The following is a 25,522-nucleotide window of genomic DNA, read 5'->3' as shown; positions in this document are numbered from 1 at the left end:
TGCTGTCCTTAGTCCATTAATTTAGTGACATAAGGCATTTCTGGCTCCACATGCTCCTCATTCCCATTTACTCCAGCCTTTGTCAGCAGGATAAGCCACCCATATTTTAAGACATAATTATTATTGCAGCAGGGCTTAGTTTGAATGCATGTGACAGTATGTGTAGCATTTTGGTAGCACCTCTTGACCCTTGAAAGGCAGAATTCCTTAGAATTCCTATTGCTATGAATTTCATGCAAGAAAGCTGACTTTCATGGAGCCCACAAAGGAGTTTCTTCTCACTTTCCCACCCCAGGAGAGCCACACAAAGATTGTTCTATTCACAGGATGCTGAGGTTCCTTGAAAGCTGGCTGGCTCTGAGTGTTACCAAGCAAATTTGTCACTTTCATGTCAGTTCTCAGTGATGTGGTGAGAGCATCTGAAGTGATTGGCACTATGGCTCATCCATGATGAAGCAGTATTGCCAAAGTACTGCTGCAACATAGGTTGGGGGATGAAGGGATGTAGAGCAGCCCTGCAGAGAAGGGCTTGGGAGTACTGGTAGATGAAAAGCTGGACATGAGCTGGAAACGTGTGCTCTCACCCCAGACCCAGCCGTGTCCTGGTCTGCATACCCAGCAGCATGGGCAGCAGGTGGAGGGAGTGGATTCTGCCCCGCTGCTTCATGCTGCTGAGACCCCACCTGCCGTGCTGGGTGCAGCTCTAGAGTTCTCTGTGCATGAGAGATGTGGACTCGTTGGAGCAGGGCCAGAAGAGGTCACAACAATGATGCAAGAGGTGGAACCCCTCTGCTGTGAGGACAGGCTGAGAGAGTTGGGGTTGTTCAACCTGGAGAAAACTCCAGAAGACCTTCTTGTGGCCTTTCAGTATTTAAAGGAGCCTCTAAGAAATATGGGGACAGACTTTTGAGCAGGGCCTTTTGACAGGACAAGGGGTGATGGTTTTAAATTATAAGAGGGAGACTAAAGACAAGGAAGAAACTTTTTACAGTGAGGGTGGTGAAACAGTAGCCCAGGTTGCCCAGAGAAGTGGTAGATGCCCCATCCCTGGAAACATTCCAGATGAGGTTGGCTTGGACTCTGGTTGAGGATGTTCCTGCTCACTGAAGGGGGCTTGGACCCTCACAGGTCCCTTTCAATCCAAACCATTTGATGATTCTATGGCATAGTAGTTAGCATTGACAGCTAAAATAATTCCAAGTGCCTAGGTCCCCTAATCTACAAACAGCAACATCTTTCTTCTTTCAGGATGCAATCTCCTCCTTCCTGCTTTGGCTTGGAGAGCTTTATGCTACTATTACACAAGCTGAACGATGAGAGGTTACCACTTAGTTACAGGGTAGACTGCACATTCAGCTACAAGATGCTACTGACAACCACGCCTGGCCACTAACACACCTGATGTTATTCACACAGCAGTGTCTTCCACTTCCTCCACACCCTTAGCCAGAAGAGCAGGTCCCAGTGGGAGCCTGGGGAGTTTGCCCTGGTGGGCCACGGAGGAGGACGTGTATAGCTCAAGACAGGCCTACCACAGCTCCCTTCCACAGTGGGATTCTTCACCCTGGCTTCATACCACATGCCTGCGTGGGTTTGTAAATGAAGCAGCCCACCTTTGGCCCACAGGGCAGGCGTGGACACGGGGACCGGGACCAGGCTCAGCTTTGTCATAAGCAGGGCAGCTCTGGGGCCGTGGCCTTTGGTCGGGTTACCCGCTCCTGGCCTTAAATTATGGCCAAAATAAGAGGTCCCTCCGAGGGCACAGTGTGGCAAGTGAGGGGGGTCTGGCACTTCAGCCCGTGCACGTCCCCGCCACAACCCGGCCGCAGTGCCACCGAGTGTCACCACGGCGTGCGGCGATCTGTGGCTGTGCGTGCCGGGGGCGGGGTGGGCGGCCTCCCTCGGAGGACCGGAGGTGGCTGCGGGAGCCGCTCTATTCCCCTCTCTCCCGGCGCTCTGTGGTTTAAGATGGCGGCGGGGGCTGAGGGGGCGAGTCCGTGAGTCCCAGGCCGGAGCGCCGCGGGGGCCGGCGAGGCGGGCGGGAGCCGCCGGGCTGGGCCGCTCTGGGGGGGAGGAGCGGGAGCCCGCCTGCCGGGCCGGGGAGCGGAGGCAGCGGCGGCATGTGAGCTGCGGGCCGCGGCCGGGAGCGCGGCGATGGGGCAGCAGGTGGGCCGCGTCGGGGAGCCGGGCGTCGGGCTCCAGCACCAGCCGCCGCCGCCTCAGCAGCAACAGCAGCAGCCGCGGGGACTACGGGGGAGCAACGCGGCCAGGCCGGCGGGCCGCCGGCGGGAGGCGGCCGGGCGCACCGCCGAGGGAGGCTTCAATATCTTCACTCAGCACGGTGAGGGGCCGGGCCGGGGGCCGTGCTGCCGGGCGGGAGGGGCTGGGGCGGCGAGGGGGGGGTGACCCCGGTAGAGGGTCGGGTGTGGGGCTCGGGAAGAAGGGGCACGATCCCCCTTCCTCCCCTCCCTCCCGCTTTTGTTGTTGTTGGCTTAACTGGGGGAGGGGAGAGCTGCGGGAGTCGATGGAGAGCGGGGCAGTCCCCGCCGCTGCTGCCACGTCCCCGGGGATGGTGGCCTCGGCCCAGCCTGGAGCCTGGCAGCGAGGTCGGGGCCGGAGAAACTTCCCCCGGAGCTGGGGACCGGGAATCCCTGCCATCCACAGCGGGAGGGAGGTGGCACCGCCGAGAATCAAAACTTACAGCGCTTGGTAGCTGTCACTGCAGCGGTTCCTAAGCCCTGGTTTTGTTTACAAAGGTAAACCTTACATGTGCTTTGTCTTTCTGTTTACTGAGGCGCTTATAACTTGCCCTTCTAGATCTAGAAATCTCTGTTGGCTGTATAGCTCCTGGCAGAGTAAATGATTTTGACTAGACTGTCACAGCTGCCATATGATTCTTGGTTAAGTTTTTGCCTGTCCATTTCTATTCTTTCTGCACAGTGATTCCAGAACTGCTTAATGCAACATGATTAGTTTCTGAAATCACTCCTAGAGGGACCCCCACAACTTCAACTCCCCCCTAATGACTATGGTGGGGTTTTCTTGTTTATTTTTTTAATTGTATCTTATTTGGCAACATCTTAATGCACAAGTTTTGGAAGGTATGATCAACAGAAACCTGTCTTGCCTTAACAAGCACATTGAGAATAGATACATCATTGATCCTCCAGTACTGAGTATGCTATGGAGAGCTTGTGTAGTTTGGCTCTAGGTGAAGAGAAATGTTGGTGTTTATAGAGCAAAGCTGCCTCTGACTATATGTATTTTTTTTCTGTGCTCAACAGAATGAGCATAGGCAAAAAAGATTAAGAAACATGCAAACAGCAGTCTAAATGTAAATATCATCTGCTGTAACTGCTGACACATAAGTATCTATCAAAACAAGAGTGCAGGACTAAATCTGGTTCTTAAAAATCTCAGTGTTATCACAGCTTTTAAGTTCAGGGAGCAGTATCAACTTTAAAGCCAAAACAGAACTCCATGCTTGCTGAAATGCCTGAGCTGCTATTAGTAGAATTAAACCCAAGGATTACTATCCTAATGCATCTTTCAACCAAACTATCATCAACTTCATGTTATGCTCTTGTACTTTAAATGGCACTTTGGCAGAAAAATTAGTACGAAATAGACTTAATACTGTAAGTTCACAGTGTCAGGATCAGATCTCTGAAGTTACGCTCCAAGCCTCCTTCTGGCATGCTGAAGTCTTAAGTCTTTAGCAGTAGAGCAAAACTGCTGTGTAGACTGATCAGCATGACTTAGCAGGCAAGAACACTCCTGCTGATGACAAACTGTCAGTCTTTTCATGTTTTGGTACCAAGATGACTATCACAAGGCAAGGACAGAAAGGACATTTGTGGGAAGTACAGTATAGTGTATGAGGACGTGTAATAGCTTCAGAAAAACACAGCTGGGAATGACTCAAGTGTATCTTTTCATATATTACTGCATATTTTAGTAGTAATTTAGTACAACATCCTGAAGAAATCCTTTTGGCTCCTCCCTACTAAACTGTAGCAGGGAAGTGGAGAGAAAAGGCTTTCTTAAGCATGCATGCACAGCAAATAGACAAATTATGTGCTCAGCCAGACCTTCTGCTCTGTCTTCCCTAGACCTGGGAACAAGAATGAGCCTGGAAAGTCAACACACTCTAAATTAAACTGTTCAGTGACATATCAGAAGGACATTTCTCTGTGATACTAGTAATTGTATCTTTTAGAATAATGGCTATTTGTATTGCTTAGGTTATCTGCTTCAGTGGTGAAACTAATGGCTATTGTTTTGCTTAGGTTTTTGTTGCCTTTGTTACTTTCTTTGCAGACTGCAAAGGCAGATGTGTCTATTGAAAATAAGATACGGCTTTTTATTCCTTTAGCTTATGTAAAAGGAGTGGGGTTATTTGGCAATCTAGTTTTTGAGAGTTTTCAGGGTAGGTTTCAGACTCCTATCCCATCTTAGTGAATACCTCAGGTGTGTTAAACTGTTCCCCAGAACATTGTACTAGAACTTGGTGAACAACTCACTCTTAATAATTTGTACCAAATGCCAAAGTTTGGTACGCATTTAATGCTTGGCTTGGTCAGTAACAAAGAGTTCCCTTCTCAGAGAAGGGAAGGGCTATCCTGACTCCCCTTGTCCAAGAGACTTTTTGTCTCAGCTTCTACTGTTATTTTTCGTTTACTAACCTTCTTACCCTGTTTTACTTTACCTGGCATTCTGCTAGCTTTCGCTGAGACATTTTGGTTGCTTCTGATATTACTTGATCCAGATTTCTCTTTTTTAGGCCTTTCTGAACCTGAGCCTTCCATCCTGTCTCTAGGACATGTATTCACAGTGTGTGAAAACTGATGGGGAGAGCACTCCTGGATCAGTGACTATACCAAGCCAGTCTAAGGATGAGTGACTTTATCTCCCTTCCTTGTCTCTCCTTGATATATTCATTGATGTGAGGAATACAACCTATTGTATGTACTAGATCTTAGCAGGTATGAGTCCCTGCCTCAGCTCACATTGTCAGATTTCATACTACACTGTGCTGGGGGATCAACATTTACTAACTCCTGACAAGTTAGTTTTGAGGGATTCTTCATGGAAAGGATGGAAGTAACCAAGGTTTTCAGCCTCAGACACACTTTGCTACAGGATTTTGAAGAACAGCTTGTGACAAATTGATAAAATGTAAAATCTCTTGTGCTAGGCTACCAAAATTCAGTCAAGCACTTTCACACAACAAACTTGAAGTGAAATTACCCTTCAAAATTTGAGAGATTGAGTTGCACCAGTTTGTCACAAGTGTGTTTGCTGTGTTACAGTGGTGTAGGAGAAGCACTATAGACACACAGGCACTACCTACCTTAGGATCAACTTTTGAAAGAGGCAAGGAGTTTGGAGATGTTTTCTGGGTTATGCAAAGAACAAGGAAAGCTGTATCATGGCACCTCACTATTCCATCATGAGGACACCTAGACTCCTCAGGGATTCAGCTCACTGTGGTATTGAACTCTGTGAGCACTGCTGTGAAGCTGGGCAGAGGAGTTGTAAGCAAGTTGGCATACTGGTGTTATTTGGAGCAGAGCCCTGTAAGGTGCAAGAGCTTTGTGTATTTTGCAGCCTTTTGAAATCAGCCCTTCAAATGACCGTGTTGTGAGGGTTCCTAGCACATAATCTGTGATGTATAAATTCAAGCAATGGATCGTGAAGCATGTTGGTTGCTAGCAGTGTACTAGAAAGGAAGAATGTAAATAGAAGGCTCTTTTGGACACTAGTGTTCCCACGTACACAGTGTCAGAATTGACTGGTACTGCAGGGACAACAGCTCAAGAGGGAGAAGCTGTAGTAAACACTGGTTAGGATCAAAGTCTTACAGTTCAGTGTGATCAGAAATGAGAAGAAATACTTGGTGCCTTTTCAGGATGAGCATGCTTTCCCTTTCAGAGAAGGGACAGAGAAGTAAGATACCTTCTTAGTCTGAGGGATGGGGTACAACTGATGACAACCAACAATTTACATGCAAGTTGCACAGGCTCTACTCGGCTCCTCGTACGACCTCTCAGCAGTGACGTGTGCTAATTTTCATTCTGAAGAGCAGCGATAACTGCCTCCCGTACCAAGATACTCTTTGGAATGGCGTGAGCATGCCTTTCATCTCCAGAAAGACTTGCTGAGTGTTGTAGAAAGCATACTGCAGGGAAGTCAGATTATTTAAATCCTGGCTGGGAAGCCTCTGAGATACCTGTTTGCAGTACTGCTGCAGTTGCCTTGGTGATATATTTCGGGGTATTGGAAGGCTCTGCCACTCTTGAGCTTTTGATCCAACAGGCACAGGACATTTGTTCCCTGTTTTGTTTTCTAGAGGAGGAGTTTAGCAACCTTTTGCTATGTGCATCAAGGTCAAGCAAGATAAGCCTATACTTTTAAAAATAAAATTATCATTAAAGCTCCCCTAGGGCAGCTGGAGTGCTATGCCACATGATAAAAACATTCTAAAATAGGAAGAAGCGTAAATAACACTATCCCTTTGAAATTCAGGGAAACTGGAGGGCTGGAGCAGGAAAATGGAAAGAAGGAGAGAATATAGGGTCAGTTTAACAACTGCACTTTGTGGGCTGCCTAAAATGCTCTTTATTTTTCATCCCAGTGAAATGCAGGGAGCTCGGGCCAGAGCTACTTGCCTGCAGACTTTCCTGTCAGTAAATGCCCTATGCAGATGGAATATAATCACTGTATTCAGTGCCTGGCTCTTTGTACTGTAAATCAGAAATCTTGTGGGACCACAATGTATAAATAACTTTAACTAATTATTTGGGGAATAAAGGCTAGTTCAGCTAAGTGTCTAGGGGAACATCTGCAGAATATGAAATTAGAGGTGTGTTCTGTATGACATCATTCTTCATGATATCTAAATTATTCATGCAGATCCAGTTACATTCTGTATTTGTTTTTATACCTTGTTTTAAGTTGGGATTTTTGCATACTGGATTTCACAAATGAGAGGGCTCTACCAGCTCAATGGATGGGACAATAGACTATCTGTATTCATCTGTTTTAATTCCTGGTTTATCATTTCCTATGTACTTTTAGAATAGAATAAGCCAGATTGGAAGAGACCTTCAATCATCATGTCCAACCCATCATCCAACACCACCTAATCAACTAACCCATGCAACCAAGCACCCTATCAAGTCTCCTCCTAAACACCTCCAATGATGGTGACTCCACCACCTCCCCAGGCAGCACATTCCAATGGGCAATCACTCTCTCTGTGAAGAATTTCTTCCTAACATCCAGCCTAAACCTCCCCTGGTGCAGCTTGAGACTGTGTCCTCTTGTTCTGGTGCTGGTTGCCTGGGAGAAGAGACCAACCCCCACCTGGCTACAACCTCCCTTCAGGTAGTTGTAGGCAGCAATAAGGTCTCCCCTGAGCCTCCTCTTCTCCAGGTTAAGCAACCCCAGCTCCCTCAGTCTCTCCTCACAGGGCTTGTGTTCCAAGCCCCTCACCAACTTTGTTGCCCTTCTCTGGACATGGTCCAGCAACTCAACATCTTTCCTAAACTGAGAGGCCCAGAACTGGACACTACTCAAGGTGCAGCCTAACTAGTGCAGTGTACAGGGGCAGAATGACCTCTCTGCTCCTGCTGGCCACACTGTTCCTGATGCAGGCCAGGATGCCATTTGCCTTCTTGGCCACCTGGGCACACTGCAGGCCCGTGTTTAGCCTACCATTGACCAGTACCCCCAGGTCCCTCTCTGCCTGGCTGCTCTCCAGCCTCTCTGACCCCAGCCTGTAGCACTTCATGGGGTTGTTGTGGCCAATGTGCAGAACCCAGCACTTGGATATGTTAAATCTCATGCCCTTGGATTCTGCCCATCTGTCCAGCTTGTTGAGGTCCCTCTGCAGAGCCTCTCTACCCTCCAGCAGATCAACTCCTGCCCCCAGCTTGGTGTCATCTGCAAATTTACTGATGATGGACTCAATGCCCTCATCCAGATCATCAACAACTATATTAAAGAGCATGAGCCCCAGCACTGATCCTTGGGACACACCACTAGTGACTGGACACCAGCTGGATGCGGCACCATTCACCACCAATCTCTGGGCTCAGCCGTCCAGCCAGTTCCTACCCCCATGCAGCATGCAGTTCACACAGGCTGTGAACACAGCATGAGGAAGAGAAGACTGAAATGAAGTTACCTCAAAAGATATTAGTCAGAACTAACTTAAATTTCAGAGCCCAGACAGATCCTTGGTTTCTCAGTCTCCACATGTAGCAGATGGTGTAGTACAAGTTGTTCTAGCAATATTTCACAAACTTGCTCTTGCTCCCAAGTGCAGTGTTTGGAGGGGGGAAAAAAAAAAAAGTGGGATTTTTATTTTTATTTTATTTTTTTTTTAAACAGGGACATAGCCAAGTGAACAAATTGGTGGAAAGGGAACGTGTAAGTTGTTGGACACAAAAGCGAATTCTCACAAGTGGCTTAAATCTACCTTTTTAGTAGCTTTTAATCTAGCAAGACTGACAGCTCGCATGATTGGAGCTGGAAGATCGTTGGATTGTCTCCTAAAGATGCTGTAGCAGAGTTGGCTTCAGGAATATTTTATGGCTGGTACTGCTTACAGATTCTGGGACAGTAGGCTTGAGATGGTGTTTGCACTGGTGTTCTGGAGAAGTGACCCGTTCTGTGACCCACTTACTTCAGCATATGTTACATTTGTTTGTTCTTAAAGCAGGCCAGTCTAGTGAAGTCAAATGATACTTTAGAGATCTTTGTTTCATGGATAAAGCTAGACCAGCCCTAGGGTGATTTATTCTGGCCCATTTCTCCTGGTTGTCACAACTTAATGTTTCCATATACTTATTATGTGTAAACTGTCTTGTCAATACTGCTGACAGCTGACTCGTTCGGGCTCGTAGGAAACTATGTTCAAGTCCAACTAATATAAAACAAGAAACAGCAGTTTGTACTTGTTCCAGCAGGGATGCAGGTCAGAATTATTAGAAGTAATACATTTAGGTTTTGCTTAGTGTCTTGGTGAGTTTGTTTTCACCCAAGGATGGATGACCACAGACTAAAGTTTCTGAGTTTGATATTCTAAATCACTGCCTGCCAAACCGTTAGTAGTTCTTTCTACAGTGTGTAATCAGGGATGACACAAAGCTGAGGAGGTGTAGTGTGACTGGCTTTGCAGGTGGCTCTGCAAAGTAGCCATCTTGGAAGCATTCAGAAAAGTAGTTACTGGTAAAGAACTACTTCTTCTAGTTGTTCAGACCACTAGCAATCTCTCTGTCCCTCAACAGAGCAGGAAAGAAGCAAAAGCTTGGGCCAAATGGGGTAACAGAGTTGACCTACTGGGCTGAAGTAATGGTTCTCTCACCACTACTGCATCATCATCCCTGACATTCCTCTGGTCCCGTGGTTATGAAATACTTTATTTTAAAGGTCGGTCTTGGTGTTATCCATTGAGATTTCTCTCTCTAGAATAAGTGATTTACAAAACCATTGAGGCTTCCTGTTGGTAACACTATAAACCACAACAAAGCTTATTTGTGTTACCCATATCTGCTCAGGAAGTTTCATGCACTTTGTGGGCTTTCTAGGAAGACATGTGCATCTCCCTGTATGATTGTTGGTCTGCAGCTGTGTATAAATTAACTTGCTAATAGGTGGCTTCCAGTATCCGCACAGGAATTGCAAAAAACAGTTCAAAAATAATTTAGGTGGTGTTTTTTGAGGGGAAGACCAGGATCTCAGGTAGTGATAGGACTAGGGGGAATGGAATGAAGCTGGAGGTGGGGAGATTCAGGCTGGATGTGAGGAGGAAGTTCTTCACCATGAGAGTGGTGAAGCCCTGGAATGGGTTGTCCAGGGAGGTGGTTGAGGCCCCCTCCCTAGAGGTGTTTAAGCCAGGCTGGATGAGGCTCTGGCCAGCCTGATCTAGTGTGAGGTGTCCCTGCCCATGGCAGGGGGGTTGGAAGTAGATGATCCTTGTGGTCCCTTCCAACCCTGAGAGATACTATGGTACTATGCTCAGAAATGCTTCACCAGGAATTGTTTTCATTTCAATCTTCTAGTGCTCTTTTAAGGCTATTTAAACACAATATCACAGTTTCACTAAGGTTGGAAGAGACCTCGAGGATCATAGAGTCCATCCTGTCTCCACAGACCTCATGACTAGACCCTGGCACCAAGTGCCATGTCCAATCCCCTCTTGAACACCTCCAGGGATGGTGACTCCACCACCTCCCTGGGCAGCCCATTCCAATGACGAATGACTCGCTCGGTGAAGAACTTTCTCCTCACCTCAAGAGACCAACCCCTTCCTGGCTACAACCACCCCTCAGGTAGTTGTAGAGGGCAATAAGGTCACCCCTGAGCCTCCTCTTCTCCAGGCTAAACAATCCCAGCTCCCTCAGCCTCTCCTCATAGGGCTTGTGCTCAAGGCCTCTTCCCAGCCTTGTTGCCCTTCTCTGGACGCGTTCAAGTGTCTCGATGTCCTTCCTAAACTGAGAGGCCCAGAACTGGACACAGTACTCAAGGTGCAGCCTGACCAATGCAGAGTACAGGGGTACAATCACTTCCCTACTCCTGCTGGAGCACGTGTCTTTTAAAACTGAACTTCAAGAAATTCCTTCCCCCTTGTCCTTCCTTCCAAAATGTTGCGCTTTGGATCTTAATCCTACTACAATACTTCCATTAAAAAGAATTGTGTGTGATAAAAAACTTGGAGTTTCATTTATGTTGATTTGAAAGTATTCTTTGGCAGAGGGATTAGACCTGATGAACTCTGAAGATCCTTTCCAACCCCTAATATTCTGTGACAACAGTGATGTGAGAATTTGGACTACAGTTAAGTAAGAAAAGTAGCTCTTCAATGAGGAAACCCCCATTTTCAACGGGACAGTTCTGCATCCCTTCCTCCTTTAACTTAATGTTACTGGTTAGGATTTAGGGTGCTTCCCTGGTTTGTCTAGTGTTTGTTATTTAAAGTGAAACATCTTAAATCAGTGAAATGGAGGTAAAATTATAGTGTGAAGCAGGGTCTTGGACATGGTTGAATGGCAATGGTGGTGTTAGGTTGATGTTCAGACCCAATGATCCTACAGGTCTTTTCCAAATTAAATGATTCTATCTCATTCTTGTCATAAGCTGCATAGGGCATGGTAAAGGAATCTTCTGCTCTTGTTGGGATCAAATTAGAGGATAGGAGGATGAGAACAGTCTGGATTTGTGACCCTATGCTCCTCTCAGTCTTCTTCCTTTTTCTTATGAGAATCCCAATTTCAAAGTGTCAGGTTTGTCTCTGCTCTTCCTATTTGTTGTCATCTCAATTAGTATATGTAGGATGAACAACTATGGAGACAGTAGCTCCAGAAAGGCAGCTAATGCTGGAGAGAAGACAACAGGAATAGGGAAAGACTGGAAGAAAAGAAAAGAGTAAAATATTATCTTGCATCTTCTCTCTAGTAGTGCATTTCTGTACTCTGGAAATTGTATTTTGACTGGTCAGCTTTGGAGATGATGTTTTAGAAGTACAGTCTTGGGTATATCTAATGATTGTTGAATGAGACAGGTGGACCTTCCAAACTGATTGATGATATGTTAGAAGCAGCTTATTGACCAATGTCCCTATAATGGGCAGCATACTGGTTGGGGGGCTTCTCCACATAGAATAGATTGCTTCAGTTGGAAGGAGCTTATAATAATCACCTAGTCCACCTGCCTGACTGCTTCAGAGCTGATGCAGCAAATGACTGATACTAGACACAAAAAGATGAGTCCCAAGCTCCTGGAGCACAAACAAGTGGAAGGAAAAACCCAGCACCAATATTTCCTCCTCTTGCTCTATTCTTACCAGAGGTAGAATCGAGTACAATTGAATAGTGAATGCACATATGTACTCTTTAGAGTTCACATGGGGGATTTACTGTGGGTTGACTTAAGACACCATTAATTACTTTTGTTGTGGGTTAAATGTGCTCAGCACCATGGCTAATTTTTAAACAGGTGTCAGGCTTGCTTCTCGTTCTAAGGAATGATACCAATGTCTAGAATTGTGGTGGTGTGTAGCATGAAATGTCTCTGGTTTTCACATTCCAAGGTGACAGAATACAGAATTAATCAGGTTGGAAAAGACCTTCAAGATCGAGTCCAACCTATCATCCAACACCACCTAATCAACTAAACCATGGCACTAAGTGCCTTATCCAGTCTCTTTATAAACACCTCCAGTGATGAAGTGACCATACAGTAGGCATACCAAAACAAAGGAATTATATGGAGAAACACTTCCTTGTGACAAATCTGTATACCCTCCAAAAGGGCCAAGCCTAGAACCTTGTTTACATATTGTTACATCCAAGAAGATTAGTGTTACCTCCCACCTTTACCCTTAACATCAGGGCTTTAAAAGGTGTTTGCAGAGCATGGATCTGTTTTCTAGACAAAACCCAAAAGCATTTGTATGTTCCAGTTTCAACCCCAAGCTGGAGTGTCACTTAATACAATGAGCCCTTCCTTAGCTTAGAGAGTCAGCTCAGATCATCAAGATGATTTCAAAGCCCGTGCTGCTCAGGGTTCATTTTGCTAACCAGCACTGCCAGGGAGCTGATGAGACTGTTCAGTTTTACTGCTGCTATTCAGAAGCCTGTGGGAGGCTGCGCAACTGATGAGAATATCAATTTTGTGTTGCTGCCTAGAAAAGCCAAGAGCAGAAGTGGAGACAAGATAGAGCTATTCTAATACCTCTGAAATTTACTTTACTTAATAATTATTTAGATTAGCCTTGAAGGCATCTGAAAAGAAATATTTTTTTAAGGGTTACAACCGGCGCAGCAATCTAACATGTCAGAACTTGCCGATTAATGAAACTGTGGTGACTGTTTAGCAATAAAAAGAAAGTCTGTCTGTGCACAATTTTTCAAAAGGGATACAAGTTACCTCTCTAGGAAGAGTGGAATAGGCTCCACTTAGAGATCTGAATAGCCTTGAAGAGCTTTTGAAATAGTGGCATAGTTTCCTTCCTCCATTACACATAACTCAAGCTTTCACTAGCCAGAGCTGGACTGCATGAGCATGGATTTTCTCACTGCTTGTGTTCAGTGCAGTTTTTAATTAGATTATAGGTTTGGATTGTAAAGCTCTCTTTATGCCCACCATCCACTTCAGTACAAGTGGAAGAGTAGCATCATCCTTTGTCTGGGAGCCCATTTGTGGTTACTCTTTTCCTATAAATTGATTTTTTATTTGTTTATTTATTTTTCATCTACAGACCAGCAAATTAAATTCAGTCTGAAAATTGGCAGCTCTTGGGCTCCAATTTAAGATACCAAAGTTAAAATAACAGGTTCTTTAAACCTTAGCTTTAAGTTGCTGTATGTACTATATATGCTGTTTAGACTACTATTGATATTAATAGAGCCAAGCCTTGGTAAAGTTACTCTTAGAATCACACCTTGATGAAAGCTAATTCTGTGGCACAGGCGAGCCCTTGAACAAATGCTCTGAAAGTAGTTTCTTTGATCAGTTTATGGTGATGTCACTCAGTTCTGCTTTGTTTTCAAGCCTGTCTTCTTTTGTGTGTGTTACTGACTGAATTGTTACTGTCAAGTAAGCCATGATGAGCATTATCATTTGTGGCAGTAGCATGTGTAACAGCGAGAGCCAGCTCTCTGCAGATCCTTTTAGTGCTTTCTCCTGACTAGGAAGGTGAGTAGGGTTTGTCTTTTTGATTCTTTTTAAGGCAGGGAGCTATGTACAACTTGGTGAGGGATGAGCAGCACTTTTATAATTGATAGCAGTGTGAAACCTGTGCTCTGGCCCAGTTACCCAGTGAAGCACAGCAGAATACTTCTCCACTAATCATAAATGCTTGTTATTCAGGATGGCATTTGTTTGGTTTACTTAGTTTTGATTTATGGCTTCTTTTTGAAGATCCAAGGGTAAACAGAGAAAGCAGAGGTGTTTTATCAACTAAAAAAGGCTTTGTCTACAAAAAAATCCTTAGAATAAATAGGAAAGTGGTATATAGTGTCTTGCAGTGCAATATTTCAAGTTATAGTTATTCAGTATCTCAAAAAAACCCCAAATGGCGTATATTAAGGTTTGCAAAATAGCTGTGAGGAAGGAGATGATTTTTCATATTAGAAGAAACTGAGATGTAGTTTTTCTGAGCTAATCTAATAAATTTGAGTCTGATCTGAAGTATGAAAGAAAAACTGGCCCACTTTTAATATTTTTCCCCCCAAATTAAATGGCTTAGGATGATGTGCAAAAATGTTTAAATGAAGACTTGAGTAGCCTGCTGTAGGTATCCTGTGAAAGAGAAATTTGGCAGCTTTAATTCTCGCTTTTGACATAGCAGTATTAAATCTGTTTGGTCAGAAAGTTTTTTGTTGTTTTTGTTTGGGTTTCTTTTTGGGGGGGTTGTCATGATTAAATACATTCAACTTCTTAGAGGCCAAAAATGTTTAAATAGGGGCACTGCCTTCTACATCAGTCATTTAGTTGCTTTGTAATTCTTGCACTTTGGCACCTAGTTTGAAGCATAGATATGCTTTGAGAAGCTGAAATAGGCCACATGCTTAAGCCTGTCAGAGCTAAGCTTGTCTGTGGCCTTCTACAGAAGTTCTAATTCTTTTTTATTTTGATGTGACTAAGCCTCTGTGGCTTCCATCTCTTTTCTCTGTCAAGTGGTTAAGCTAAATTTGAATAAGATGCACAGTATGTGTCTTTCCATTAGCACACAAGCTTGTACCATGGTGGTGCAGGTGCAGCAACATTTTCTGTGTGCCTTGATAGTGTTGCTGCTAAATAAAAAGTCTTCCTCATTTTAGGGGTTGGAAGAAAAGTATGTCACTGCTTTAGGTGCTGCCTAGCTCTAGGATAATGCTCAGCTGGCCTTTCACACCAGCCTCACCACAGGTGGATGGCCTTAGCTCTGCTATTACACTCACTTGTGCTGTGGGCTGTGGAGACTGGCATGCCTGAAGGTGACAGAATTACAGGCTGGTTAGACTCAGGTGAGCTGGGCCAGTTTTCTTACTTTACACATGGAGGAAGTACTTCCCCAGGTGCTGATTATGAGCACATTTCTGCTGTGCATCAGCTGTTCCAGAGCTACCCTGCAGCTGGTATACATGTGGCATTGCCACTGAGTATTGCGTTCTCCAACAAGAGCAGCACTTGACTAGGAGAAACCTCTCAGCCAGCCTTTCTGCTTTCTTCTGCCTTCCCCTCTCGACACAAAGCTCACCATGTGATGTTGGATCAGGGAAGCAAGGCTTTGAAACATGCGGCATGCTGTCGGCGGGGAGCAGGCGAGTATGAAAGAGCACAGCCTCATGCTGGGCTGAACAACTGCTGTGAGCTGAGGAGCCTGGGAGCACACAGGAAACTGAGTTTTAAAGTAAGAAGGGAAAAGGATCAATTGGAATTGCACATAGAGAACATTATTTGTAGGCTACCACGAGAGGGTGCTACAATGCTTTGACTTTATCCATTGCTAATAAAAGGTCGTTCTGTTAGGGAAAGTAGACGGGTTTTGGTGGTTGTTTTTCCAGCATTACTGCTACAGTGAGGAGTGTTTTAAGTAACTTTTGGAGTACGAAGGCAGGCAAGATCTGCACATCAAAAGACATATCTAGCAGTCTTAAAGGGAATATACATTTATGCTGCTTTTGCCTTTAAGAGCTGAAGTGCTTTCTATTTAGTAGTTTTGTTCCTGTTGGGATTTATCCTAGATAAGGTTATCTGCCAGTAAGAGGTTTTGCAGCTTGTTGGTGTATGAGTGTGCATGAAGAGGCATTAAATCTGATACATCTGTGAGGTAATCTGAGCCCTCAAAGTAGAAGTCACTTCTCATGGCTTCTGGACACTTCTCATCTGTAAAGTGACAGTGATGCTTGCTTGTTTTATGGAGATGTTTAGACTTAACTTTTGCATAAACACACCCAGCAAAGCTATCTGCAGGCTAAATGTTCAGTCATGCACTCTTGTCTCATCCTGCAGGCTGTTGGAGAAACGTGTTTGTTGTGGTTCTAGCCTGTGTTGTAAAACACTTGTGGCATGGTAATAGGTCTGAAAGAAGGTTAGCTTTTAAGTGTTTAACTTGCCTTGAAATGGAAGCTCAAAGCACTATGATTTGCTGAATGTTATCTATCAAGCATCCATAAAGAGGTTGAAGCTACAGCAAACTTGTGTACTGTCTTTGGTTGTTCGCAGTAGAGGAGCAATACAAAGTGAATTACAATAAGTGTTCATGCAGTAGGGTTGTTGGCTGAGAGATAGGATCTCTGCAGAGATCCCAAACCTGAAAATAAGATCACCTGACACTCCTGTGGTGTTCCTCACTGACTGCTCAGCTGTGGGCTTGCTGTACTAATTGGGATGCATTCGTGTTGTTCTGAGGGTCACTTCTCATTCCCATTAATACTAGAGAATAGCCACATGAAAGAAACAAGTGACAGACTTCTAGAAGGAGATAGGAAAATCTGTTCAAAAGCAAAGGCATGACTTCTGGTATGTTGTAGCTGTCCTTTTTCTCCCCTGCACTTTCCTTATTTAAGAGATTGAGATCTTATGTCCATTTCAGGGCTTGGCACCTGGCTTTGTTACATCCATCCATCCATTATTTCCTCCTACAGATTGATTAAAACACTCCATCACACGGTTACCCCCTGAGCTCCACCCCCTGAGCCTATGGGGAGGTGGGCTTGCAATTTTTGAACCATAAAAGCTATTACAGAAGCAGCCTTTAGTATATAGAGTGAACTGGTGTGGTACAGTGGTTTATATCAAACTGAAAGTTCCCCTTCTGGGGATTGCTCAGTGTGCTCTTAGAAATCAGATAGTGATCCTGAGTGTTGTCATTCCATGGTGGATACTGTGTGAGATGAAGTTGACTGAGGCTATAAGGGAAACAGAATTGGATGTCCAGGAATTGATGGTGGTGATGAATAAGAACTATTTCATTTCCTGTGAGCATTTAGCATGCTTACTCAGCTGCCTGTATTTTTATTTGGAGTCATATCTGTTCTGACTATGAGATAGAAAGCCATTGTGCATCACCTATCTGACTTGGCTATCAGGGAAACATTTTATTCCTAAATTCTTTGCCTTTGATAGGCAAAGTAAGTCAGCTCTAAAACTAGAAATACAGACATGCAGGAGTTGTGAAAGGTGGTTTCTCCCCATGAAGGTACCATCTTTAAAGTATTACAAAGATGAGGTGTTGGCATGAGTAAAAATCCCTGCAGTTAAAAAAACCAAACAACATATTTTCTGTAGTAGTTAGCTATTTAGTCATTTTTTCCCCACTGGGGGAGCAGTAAGTTTAGAAAAGGAAGACAGTGTTTTATCAGACAGATAAGCAAGAGACATGAATACACAGGGTGGTTTATGCAGCAGGTCTCTAGCAGAGCTACTGTCACAGGTCCCCTTCCACAGGGACATGCCTCTTCCCTGAGTTTGACTGTCGAGGCTCTCTATTATGCTGTGCACTATGACAGATTTCCTTCCTTTTTTCGATGGATGAACTTAAAGCTACTTGTTTTGATCCTACTTCATTAGTGTGAGGAAGCTAGTTGTTTGCTTAGAGAACATCAGTAGTTGAGACAGCAGCTGTTTTCAGAGTGTTATAGAACATAGAATCATAGAATCAGTAAGGTTGGAAAAGACCTCAAAGATCATCAAGTCCAACCTGTCACCCAAGACCTCACAACTACTAAACCATGGCTTCAAGTGCCACATCCAGTCCCTTTTTGAACAGCTCCAGGGATGGTGACTCCACCACCTCCCTGGGCAGCACATTCCAATGGCTAACAACTCTCTCTGTGAAGAACTTTCTCCTCACCTTGAGCCTAAACTTGCCCTGGCACAGCTTGAGACTATTATAGGTCTTTATATTGGAAATTTAGCCATTAGTTAGATACTTTAAGGATTTTTGTGAGGGGAGCTGCAAGTATTGCAATTCAGGAAGGAAGGCTCATCATCAACACAAGTTTGATTTCTGCTCTGCCATAGCTTCCAGTCTAATACTGAGCAAATGACATTGTTTCTTTGCTTCAGACCTTCTTCTGCATAGTACAAATTTTACCCAACTCTGGGGGACTGTGAAGAGAATAAAATATCAAAACAGTGGAGGCACTTGATATATCAAGTGCTACAAAAATAGCTCCTGTAGTATCAACTCATACCATTAGCATGCCCTGACTGTGAATGTTCTGTAGGCTGTGAATTTAATACATGCAAGAATAAGCATTTGCTGCTGGTGAAGAGTACAGCATGGTTAGCACTAGTGAGGGCAGTCACCCATAAAGCAGGTATGCCCTCAGCAGAAACATGGGATCCAGTGCATTGTTCTTCTCTCTTCTACTTAAATTACTAACAGTGTTTCAGCAAAAATTGTGGGTTTTGTTTAGTTATGTATGTCTGAGTAGGCTGGATGGTTACCTGTTAGAGGGCTTGGAAATATATCTTATTAGAATTTGGATCCTCATTGGGAAAAAAAAAACCCAACTTTGCATCTTGTCAGAGGTCTGGAGAGCAGTTATCTAGATTTGGAAATACACTACTGTTTGGGATGAAATATTCACCCTGGTGTCAGGCACGTCACCAAACATCATGTGTTCACTCTCAACTTTGTATGTTAGCACACATGCAATTTTAAAAGTGAAAAAAATATGACTGCCCATCTCAGGCCTTGCCTCTGAGAAGGAATTCTGAGTCCTTTCAGCAGCATGCCTCTAAAGACAGCTGCTCAGTTAGCATTCATGTCTGCCAGGGTCCGTGTTCTCAACAGTGATCCCCACCCCAAATCTCCAGACAAAACCCAGGAGACGAATCTCAACAGCTGCAGAGTGCTCAGTTAGTGAGTCTCATTTAGGGCAAAGAGCTCTTTGAAGTGTTTCTTTCCCTAAGCCTGTAATGATGATTGTGAGGGCTTCATATCCCCATTCAAACTGTCAAGATAATGCTAACCTCTTTTTTATTAGAGGTGGCGTTCTGGTGTTCTGAAACTGTGTGGATGCCATGTCCCTCTAAATGTAAATAGTGCTCATATAGACCATAGTGTTTTTCTATGCACTGCCAGCACGCTCTTAGTTCTCCTTCCTCTTTCTCCTGCCCAGGTTGCACTTTTTTTTCTGGACATGCTGGTTTTCCAGTTGTATTATTGGCTTGAGAAGTGGCTCAGTGGTACCCTGAGCTACCACCCTTACATGATATACTACTTCCCTAGCACTGAGCTACCACCCTCACATGATATACTGCTTCCATAACATTGGCAGAGTGCCCAATAAAATGGGTTTGAGACCTCCACACCCAGATCTGAGTATTTTTCCTCCCCAGTTTAAAGGAATGACCTGCATTTTATGTATTTGTCTTAGATTACAGCAGCTGCTGTCGTGTTGAGAACAAAGCCAAGATTGTCAGTTTCTCCATAATGCCCTTGTACCTGTTATTACCTAAGAAGCCCTGCCCTTTAGATGTAAAATCATTGCATTCCATGTGTTTTGACTGGGTGAGTCATGTAGTTTCAGTCCTGCTGCTGGAGCGTGTGCCTGTTGGGTCAGTTGCAATTTCCCCTTAATGGGCCAGCAGAAGCAGTGCCAGGAGCCTGAAATCCGTTACAAATAATTACAAAACAACTCCCAAGGGATTCACCGGGGATTTTCAGAGTAACAGTACTTGCATTAGTGTTTTTGCCTAGATGGAGAGGGTTATGAGTAGAAAATACCTAATCTCAAAAGAAACCCTTACAGGGTAACAGCTGCAAGAGAATGATGAATCCTGGTCATCTGAGTTACAATATGATTACACCTGAATTGATGAAAACTTGTCAAGAGAGAAGCTTGTCCCTCCCACCATGGTCCTTTACCAGTAGTGGTTCTCTTCTAGTCCTGTGGTGAGCCAGCCCAGGGAGATAACCCAACTGAAGACTTTGAAGTGCTTGTTTGGTTTCCTGACATGAGATGAATGTGGGTGTGATAATACAAGAAGCAAAGGAGGCAGCTGCAAGTGGGGGAAAACAACCTCCCATCTGGCAGCAGCTGCCTGATGGGTTCACTTAGCCACATGCTTGGTCTGCACCTTCAAAACCTTAGTAAAATAGTTCAGTGGTTGTCTCTTGTGCCAGGGACAGCACTTTGATTAGCCTGGTTTAAGACTACTGAAAAAAAACCCAAACAAGCAAGAACCCCACCCCAACTCAAATAGGCTATACAGACACTCAGTGTTGTATCTCTTTAGCAAGGCTGCTGTCTGAAATGAGCCCCTGAAATCTGTCCTTTCAGAATATCTGACATTAAGAAGTGAGTTAACTCAAAGGCACTATCTCTTCAGAAGATGTTGCTTCCCCAAGTTTCTAAGAATAGAATCACCTCTTACCTAGTTTGAGGGTAGTGTTTTTTAACATACAGCTTATGTAAGTGCTTGTTGAGTTCTTGGCCTTACTTACTGTCTTTCTACCACGCTACACATGTATGCCTTGAATTAAAAGCTGGTTATAAACAGTGCCTGTGAATAGCAGCTCTTTATCTCTGTCATTGAGTTGGTGAGACCAACAGCTAAAGGAAAAGGCTGGCTGTCCTTCAAGTTGAACAAGGTGTGAACTTAAAGTTGGATCAACAAATGGATTATTTGACCGGTATTTTGCCAGAAGAGTCTCTGTTCCGTGAATAAAACTGCTAGCCAGTTTCTCTAGCAGTTAGGCATTAAGTTTTTACACTGGTAATCTCTTGCTGCATTTTAATAAGACATGATGCTCAACATGGAAGTTTTACTAAACAGTCACTTTTGCTGTTACTAATAAGAGAACATGCCAACCTGTATTAGTCAGTCCTTTGACGGAATGATCTCTGTGTGGTGTATTTCACTGTGACAATGTGGTGTTTGCCTTTACCCAGCTTTTCTGGCTCCAGAACCTGAGGTGTGACTTTGTGTTTAATTTACTGGTATTAGTGAAAAAGATTTTTGTACTCAGTGCATATCTCCACTAGGTATTCACTCACCTTTCACCTTTATATTCCACTCATGGATTTGTGTGCTGTTCATCCTCACCAGTACTTTGTCTTTGTGGGTGCTTCAGGGGGTTTCTTTTTTGGGTGCACAGGCAATCTACCATTATTAATGAAAGCATAACCTTAAGGGATGGTTTGCCCCAGAATCTCTGCTGAACCTTCCTGATCCTTGCTGGACAAACTTGTATGTGCTGAATTCTTACAGGTTTCTAACATTCAGTTCTTGTTTCAGTTTTTCCACATTAACATTGTGTTTTACAAAGAAATTAACATTGTGTTTGCATGGTTCATCTGAGACTGCAAGAGCCTTAGATCTCAAAGCAGTAGTGCATCCATATAAGCATCTTTCCTTGCCTCACTTCTTGATAGTTTTGGCATCTACTGAGTTGTATAACCTATCCAGGAAGTTGTTACTTCTAAGCAGTCCATGTAGCACACAGTGATACTGGCTTTAAGTGCTTAAAGTAGCTTGAAAGGAGTGGGAAGACTTTCTGGCAGTGATGTAGATGAGCAGGAAACATGTCATTAACTCTAAAGACCCTTCAAATAAACTTCCAAATATTAATTACCTTCTGATTCTATGAAGTCCTTCTGAGCTGAAAGACCCATTTTAAATCGACATCTGAAGCTAACTGTATCCACTTGTGGATACTCTGCTGCTAGCCAAGTAACAGCTCTTGAGCTAGGGCATGTCTTGTACTTTCCCTCCAGTTACTTAACCCTCAGATTCCTCTGAAAAAGTACCCATGTCACAACAGCATGGAATTTCAATAGAGAAATTCCCTTAAAGGCAGGGTTTTAGTGGCATCTCAAGAAGCTGGCAGCAACTGTCTTAGAGTTACTGTAAGTAAAGTGTCTCCCTAAGGATGAGACAGAGAAGCACTTGGCTAAAAACAGTAGCTACATGGCATGGTAAATGTTTTACTTCCTAACTGCTGCTTTGAGGAGAGTTAGTTACTTTTGAAACATTTAAATACAGGACTGGCACAGGTAACTCCTGTAAATAGTAGAGATTTAACTGAAAAATCCTCTCCTAAGCCAGAGCTGCTTTAGTTTCCAGTACCTGGACAAAAGGCACAAGACAGTGTTCTGTCCCTTTGCTTAAGGGTCAGTGTCTGAACTGAATGCAAGTTCACCATACCTTTAGTTACTCAAATATCTGATTTGAAGTATGTTGATACCTTAAGGGCTCAAGAGGATGATTTTGAGAGGAGCATTTGCAGGACTGCCTGTTGGTTTGGAATTCCCAGCTTCAAGAGGGCACCTGGTGTGCTGGTAAAGCCCAGTCGTGAGCCCTGGTCCCAAAGGAAGCACTTAGTTGGGTGGTTCTTAAGGAGATACAATATAGCCTTGTGTAATCCAAGCAGTCAGCTGTCCTGACAGCCTATACAGGCCAGCAACAACTGGGAATGTTGTTCTGTGGAGTGGGAGGAAAGAGGAATGAGGTGGAACTCTGGCAAATTACAAAAGAACCCCTTAATTTCATAAGACTTTTGAACCAGAAGATGTGGGAATGTTCCAAGAATGAGATTGGATGGAACGGTTAGACTTCAGTCTCCAGTTCAAAATTACATTCCATAAACCAGCACTCCTAAATTAAGCAGCAGTTTTATGCACCTTCCTCAAAGCAAGTACAGTGGCACAGCTGACAAAAATCTTGCCATGAAACTGGATGCAGCTGATGTCTTTTGTTAGAGAGCTTAATTTCTAGTTTAGGTTAAGGCATTTTGTACTTCACTGATTTCCCCATTCTTTTTGCTCTCTACAAATCCCTGAGAGGAGGTTGCAGTGAGGTGCAAGCTGCTCTCTTCTCCCTGGTATCAGGTGATAGAATGAGAGGAAATGGCCTAAAATTTCACCAGAGGAAAAATTTCTTTCCTGAAAGAGGGGTCAGGCATTGGAATAGGCTGCCCAGGGAGGTGGTGGAATCACTGTCCCTGTAGACATTCAAGAGATGGCACTTTGGGACATGGTTTAATGGCCATGGTGGTGTTAGGTTGATGGCCAGACTCTATCTTAGAGGTCTTTTCCAGCCTCTGCAATACCTCCCATGGGCTGCAAGTTCTGTGACCTATATGAATGGCTTGATTTCTCCGACTTATATATTTTAAAGATATTTTTGTCTTGTGCATAGATGTATCAGTGATAACTCATCACCTTGAATGGCAGTTTCTGTGCATGTCTACATCCACGGAAACTGATGCTGAAGATAGTTGCAATTTAGGAGCTAACCAGTACTTTACAGAAAGAGAGGAAACACACTGCTGAGTGAGCTGCAGTGTTAGACCTCCCACTGGGAATTTCCACTACTTTCCCTCTTCCTTCCTCCCTCAGAATATATATAGTATACAGAGTAAATTAAGCACTGGGGGTGGTGGCACCCAAAGGCAGAAACAGTAATAGAGGCTCAAGCAGCCTTCAGTTTGAAACAGCTGACAATATACTGACCAATCCTCTGAGCATCCCAGTTGTACCACCACAAATACTGGCAGCAGGAGAGATGTCTCAGACAGCTATGTCAGAATTAAGTGGGAGGAAGGCTCTTTAAATAACCAGCAGTGGGTCTTACTCCCTGACTGCGTCAACATTGAGTTATTGCCTCACCCTCTGAAGAGGAAAAATTAGTCAAGTAATTGTGTGGTGAGCAATTGACAAGAATGAATTGCTGGATCTGTTTTAGAAGGGAATGCATACTTTCCTTGTCGTTTTCTGTTCAAAAACTTCTGAGCACATGATGAAAATCAGATCACAAGAGGACTACATTTGATTAAAATGGAAGGACTAGCACTCAAATGAACTTAATTGAAGCAGACCAAAAGAACACTTGTCTATACTTTGTTTTTACAGCATCTGCACTTTAAGGGTTTGGAGGCAGCATTTGTTTCTTCTCCTTTCACTGCTGATCTTAGCATGCTTTTAAGTTGCTGGGCATCATCCAGTCTTGGAAAGCCTGCCTTACTCTTATAGTATAGCTTGTGTCTCTGTCTCCTTATTCCAGAATAGGTTTTGTGGTACCAGTTCAGTAAAACAGGATTTGATTTAGTCAAGATTGCCTCACAACCCTTTCTGGTCCGAGATAAATCCATACAACTCCATGATCTTAAAGGTCTTTTCCAACCCAAACAATTGTGTAAGTCTATGAAATTGTTAGATAAATCTGGAATTGTAGTTACCTCCTTTATGGTGTTTATTTGTCTATGGATTAGATTCTGTCACTGCTACCCTAAGGCAAATCAAAGCCTTTTCTTTGCATTTGAAATACCAAAAAAATCTGATTTGATATTTCTGGGGAATGAAGTCACTAAATTCCACACCTTTGTACTTTGTTTGCTTTTCTTTACTGCTCTGAAAACAAATGAGTAGAAAAAAAAATTCCATCATCTACAGGATGTTTCTGCTCTGTTTGCATCCAGGCATATTCAGGTTTTCCATCTCCTGCAGTGTTTCTCCCTGGAGGCAATTATACCTTCTTTAACTACCCTTATAGTTCAACAGTTTCCTTTGCAAAGTCATTTTGGTCTTTTTTTCCCCTAAATGCTCCTCACCATATCAATATCTGATCATACACTTCACTAAGCACTCATAGTATATGACTTCATGGAACTCATTAATGCTTTTCTTTATCAAAAAGGTGCTAAAAAATGAAGCAGCTCAAATAGGAGTAAAGGAAATGTCTTTTACTCTCTAACCTTCAGTTCACCTGTTTAGTGAAAAGCTGCTCTCAGGCTGTGCCAAATGATGTGAAGAAGAAATGTGTCCAGAGAAGGGCAACAAAGCTGGGGAGGGGTTTGGAGCGCAAGCCCTATGAGGCGAGACTGAGGGAGCTGGGGTTGCTTAGCCTGGAGAAGAGGAGGCTCAGGGGAGACCTTATTGCTATCTACAATTACCTGAAGGAAGGTTGTAGCCAGGAGGGGCTTGGTCTCTTCTCCCAGGCAACCAGCACCAGAACAAGAGGACACAGTCTCAAGCTGCACCAGGGGAGGTTTAGGCTGGATGTTAGGAAGAAATTCTTCACAGAAAGAGTGATTGGCCATTGGAATTGGCTGCCTGGGGATGTGGCGGAGTCACCATCACTGGAGGTGTTTAAGAAGAGACTGGATGGGTTGCTTGGTGCCATGGTTTAGTTGATTAGATAGTGTTGGGCAATAGATTGGACTCAAGGGTCTTTTCCAACCTGGTTAATTCTATTCTATAAACAGCAAAATGGTAATGTTGCTAACTGAGTTAAAGGCGGCAGAGACAGCAGCTGACTCAAGAATTGCAGGAGGTTGCCCGTTGGAGTGGTACCACACTTAGTGGAAACACATGGAAGGTGGCACTTAGATGAAAATGGTTTATTTTCCCATGAGGTATTTAGCTCTGAGCTGACTGCTGCAACTATAGAAATAAATATTTGTCCTGTAATAAGAGAGTATTGTGAGAGAACTTAGAATTCTAGTCCAAGAAGCAGAGTATTAAGAAAAGAAAAATCGATAGTTCTGTCCCTGTGAAAAGCTATGGTTTGAATA

At 43.9% G+C, this 25,522-nt stretch overlaps 1 protein-coding gene across 3 annotated transcripts in view; it reads left to right on the top strand.

The window, feature by feature from the left end:
- Positions 1 to 1,967: 1,967 nt before the first annotated feature.
- The window catches only part of ABL2 (ABL proto-oncogene 2, non-receptor tyrosine kinase), a 56,065-nt gene continuing 32,510 nt past the window's right edge, over positions 1,968 to 25,522 (top strand). For all 3 annotated transcript variants that reach the window (XM_068141415.1, XM_068141417.1, XM_068141414.1), the window contains exon 1: positions 1,968 to 2,341. In XM_068141415.1, the coding sequence (XP_067997516.1) occupies positions 2,155 to 2,341 (187 nt within the window). In that variant the 5' untranslated portion in view covers positions 1,968 to 2,154. The remainder of the gene's footprint in view (positions 2,342 to 25,522) is intronic.

The sequence above is a fragment of the Melanerpes formicivorus genome, unplaced genomic scaffold, assembly GCF_026170545.1.
Source record: "Melanerpes formicivorus ecotype bairdi unplaced genomic scaffold, bMelFor1.0.p_v2 SCAF_7, whole genome shotgun sequence".
Lineage (NCBI taxonomy): Eukaryota > Metazoa > Chordata > Aves > Piciformes > Picidae > Melanerpes > Melanerpes formicivorus.
Note: the sequence above shows the minus strand (reverse complement) of the source record. Positions and strands in the feature narration are given on the sequence as shown.